Below are 4,584 nucleotides of genomic sequence, written 5' to 3' on the forward strand. Positions count from 1 at the left end.
AGAAGGGGATACATTGACACAGAGTGATTAGAAGGGGATACATTGACACAGAGTGATTAGAAGGGGATACATTGACACAGAGTGATTTTTTGGTATTTTGTTCAGAATCTTTTTTTTCTAGATTTTTCTCGTTTAAAATTGGGTGCGTCTTATAGGCCGGAGCGTCTTATACGCTGAAAAATACGGTATATATATATCTTTGGGTTTTTGTGCACTTTAAAGCTGTCCTCCAGCCTTCCCTTCAGTCTTGCACAGTTGTACCGGTTTCTTTTCTGGACAGAAATGATTTACTGCAAGAGCTTAAATAGGGTCCGGACCCTTTCATTCTTTGCATTTTATTTCTTTGTCATGTTGGATCAGCACCACATAATGAATCACCGGACATGTTTATTGGGGAAGGGAGGAGGAGGAACCAGGGAAAGCAAAATATAAGCAGATTAAACTTCAGCTTCATCCATCGATTTCATTGTTCATATCCTTATCTCTTTCAGGTAATCCACATGAATAACACACCCACCTTCAACAACTCACTAAAGCAACAGCTGCTGAGCAAACTAGATAGATTGACTGGATAAAAGAACCCCTGCCTGCCCAGTGCAGTGCATACAGAGACTATCACCAACCGGGACACCAAACAAACTTTTATGTGAAATTTGCACACTTCTTTTAATTTTGTGCCTTACAAATCCCCCTACAGTCCTTAGGCCTTGTGATGGGGGCTGATACCTTTTTGGCTGTAGCCTTCATTCACTTTTTTTTGTATGGTTCCAGTGTATAGCTGGAGTATCTGATATGAAGTTAATGGTTGTTTTAGATGCTTCCTTATAGCCTTAAGTTTTTATATCTGAAAAATCAAACATTCAGCACATCCCTGCAATACGTTGACATGTCCCATGTTTTAGGAATAGAGAAAAATACTTGTTGATCTGCTAACTTCCTGCAGTGAGCTGTGCTGTTCTTCTGTACTGTACTTTAGAACACCTTATCACCATAACACGGGGGTGTTTTGTAATCCAGTACAGGGGAGGGGCTTGACATCGTTGTTTTAGAATTTGCAGTAAAAGTCAAGTTGTCAGCTAAAACAGGAAGTTCAGAGCTCACTGGATTTCTTTTTCACAAGGTATTTTCCTCGCTGCTTGTTTAAAGAAACAAATCATGGAGGAATGTTTGCAAAGATGTACTGAATGTGGTCTGCGCTAGACAATGTTGCAGCAAAGAGAACCAGTCAGCAGTTGTTATACCCTGAATTGCTTTTTTTTTTTTTGCTTATTTGCTTTAACTTGTACAGGTACGTTATTACTGGTCAGGGTTTAGTATTGGTCCCATTTTGTACCTGTAGTCCGTCCCTGTGACAGCAAAATCTCTGCTCTGAAAGTGTTAGAGGGTGCAGTGCATTTTAGACTTATTTTTACTTACTTTTATGTGAGTCACCATTAGATTTCCTGTCACTTAGAAACCAAAAACATATCTGTAGCATGCTAAAACAGCTACCTTTAGAATAGCCATAGATGCACCCAAGAAAAACTAATAGATACCTGCTTGTCTTTTAACACCTCATTGCAGCAAAGGGGCCTACCCTGGTCCTTTAGTTGGGCACATGTATGTCTGATTCTTTTTTAATGAGTGATAGATCTGCTGCCACACTCAAGGACATCAACAATTACCGTTAAACAAATCTCCCCGTTTCGTAATATGTTACTTTAGCCACTAGGGGCTTGTTACTGCCAATAAGGAACTAGTTCTGTTCTTGCAAGAGATGCTCGTGATCGCCTACTACTGGATGATCATCAGACTACCCTTATAAACAGATATGTCCTACCTAGCTCTCTTAGAGAGAAAGATGACAATTAACGAGATCCATTTGTGTTATTTGTCTATTGAATCTTGAGCTCAGGCAGTAGATAATGACAGCAGCTGCAGGGCCTTCCATCCAGCTTACAGAGGAGACATTTTGCCTACAGAAGGAAAGGGCACCAGAGACAAATAATGGCTCCATTAACCGCCCTTTCCCAGTAAGCCTGATTTATTGCAACCATTTAAAAATCAGTGATTCAGATTGCTCATGTAAGACCGGTTCTCTTTAATTACAGGGATTAAAAGCAGACATGTCATCTGATAAAACTGTGGTATTAATTTGTTTAAGTGCCTCCCTGGCAAACGTTAAACCTGGAATCTGGCACTTGTCTACGTTGAGCAGGTGGCTTCAGTATTATACGCTGTTATCCTTTCACAGCATCCCATGATTCTTCCTAGCCCTCCATGGCTGCATAGTTATACTGCACAGAATATTTATAATGGTGTAAGGAATATGAGTGGGACCTGGGTACAGCAAGAACCGAGCCACATGCTGCTCTTATACAGACGCAACCTTCCTTTGTGTATTATCAACTGAATTTACTGTGTATGTATTTTTTTTGTTGCTACAAGATTTCTTATATGTATGTTTCTATGATGTTTAATTTGTATGATTTCATGACAGGTACTCTTAGACCAGCATTCCAAATACTAAAAAAAGACCAGAGCTAGCGGAGTCCTGGGGAGAGGAGAATGTACAACTAGAGGGGAGCGGAGCCAAATCAATCTGAAACCAATTCAAATTTGCTGAACTCTCCTACTGATCCTCTGGTTCACTTTAATTGCCAGGCATGTAGCATTTTGACAGGTAGGTCAGCCGAAGCCAGCTCCGATTTTCATATTTGAGGCTTTTACCTAGCAAGGAGCTGCTATTTTAGGGTTTGCATATAGCACTACCTAATGGGAGAATCAGGTATTGCAGCTTGGCTATTGCAGAACATTGTCCTGAGAAAGGTGACCTGGTCATGTGACCTCTTGGAGCTGCTTGTAGTTAAAATAACACACCGGGTGTTGTGAGGCTGGGTAAGTGCACCCAACGCATATACAGTTTGCCACCTCGCACAAATGTGTATGGCATGTGCTGCATTTGATGAAAAGTAAATACTGGTGGTGAAAGGGTGCAAATGTCTTGACTGCTGCCGACAAACCCCATGCCACCGCCGATCATCTAAATGTTGCTTAGAGCTGTTTAATATGGAGTACACACCGAGATGTGGATGATATTCTCTACAGACAGCCTGTCTCCTTCTCTGCCCAGCACCGTCCTGCTCACCCCCTCTCCGCTGCATTATACACTCCGCCGATCGCAGATAATGCGTATTTCTGCTGCGACTAAATGAGGACCTGTAGCATTCCTGTGGGTTTTGTTAATACGATCGATAAGGAATCATTTCCGTATTCGCTCAGACATCTGGCTGGCTGTCACTGCAGACTTTGGCCATCTTCCTTCTGTCTGAAAAGGTTTTAGCGCTGTGCCTCTTCCCCCACCGTCTGAAGGATGGTTCATTTTTATTCCATATAATGCTGATACAAGCGTATTTCTGGGTGGAGGGGAGGCTTGCATTGTAAATTACCAAAAAAGGAGAAATGTTACTGACCCAGCTGTGCTTGGCACTACCTATAGGATGTGACCGTAAAATGTGAGGGCAATAAAATTAGCTGTTCTGCAGTATTAGATTTTACCAGTAGGGGTCAGCGCAGGTGAAATCCAGCGATTTAAAGCTGAGATGAGTGGGTAGTGTTGTGCTAATAGAGGAATGAATTACAAACAGGACTTTCTGCTTGTCCTGACATTATATATACCATTCTATCAGCATTTTATTATTTATCTATTCTTAACAAATGCTAGCTTAGCTTTGAAACAAACCATAAGTATCTCTAGGCAGTGTGAAGTAATTTGAGCTGAAAATTTACAGCAGAAGTACTTTCACTTTGATTTCAGCAGCCGTGTTTCCCCTTTTTGCAGTGATTTGGCTTCTTTCTCAGCTTTCTGTTCCCTAAAAACTGAGAAGAAGAGCTAATCATGTACTGGACATCTAAGGTGATGAATTACACCACAGTGGCTGCAGCTACGGAGGTCAGTGAGGGCTTTTTATTCAAAGATTTTCATTGCGTAAAAAAGCAGTAAATGTTCACATTCTGCTTTAGGTGGGCCTGTGTGCTTGTATTAGGGGGCTGCCATTTTTGTGTGCTGAACCCCCTCCCCCTTGCATTCTTTTTGTACCCCCCTATATATTTTTTTAAAACCTCTAATAATTTTTAGGCTGTAAATTGGCTTCATGTGCTAGATGTTATATTTCGTAATGATACAAATATGTTTGCATTGTATTTTTATTGTAATTTATGTAGATATGGTTAGAGGTGTAAAATAAAATTTCCATTAAAAGCTTTGGCATGGGTTGTCTTTTTCTTTCTATGACCGTACACTGTAATAATGACATATGACTATGCTAGGGACATTATATTGTCAGCTGCTCTGGGACAGCTAGTGACATGACTATGGACTTTGTACAGCCCTGCGTAATATGTTGGCACTATATAAATACTGTGTAATATTCTTCTTCTCCCAAGTCTGTTGTGGAGCAGGCGGTGAAGTCCTCTGAACAAGTCCATCAAGCTCAACCAGTAGGGAAATAAACATTTCCCAGATAAAAACCTTATGGACCTAAGTTGATCAAGAGGAAGGCAAAAAAAAAATCCTGGTACAGCCGACAACTGCAATTATAAGTT

The 4,584-nt window shown here is 40.8% G+C and overlaps 1 protein-coding gene across 1 annotated transcript in view; it reads left to right on the forward strand.

Moving 5' to 3' along the window:
• LOC140335100 (uncharacterized) overlaps window positions 1–4,240 on the forward strand; it is a 25,449-nt gene extending 21,209 nt beyond the window's left edge. The window contains exon 20 of the mRNA XM_072417482.1: window positions 492–4,240. Within this exon, the coding sequence (XP_072273583.1) occupies window positions 492–575 (84 nt within the window). The 3' untranslated portion in view covers window positions 576–4,240. The remainder of the gene's footprint in view (window positions 1–491) is intronic.
• Window positions 4,241–4,584: the final 344 nt, after the last annotated feature.

This window comes from Pyxicephalus adspersus, chromosome 7, assembly GCF_032062135.1.
Source record: "Pyxicephalus adspersus chromosome 7, UCB_Pads_2.0, whole genome shotgun sequence".
NCBI lineage: Eukaryota > Metazoa > Chordata > Amphibia > Anura > Pyxicephalidae > Pyxicephalus > Pyxicephalus adspersus.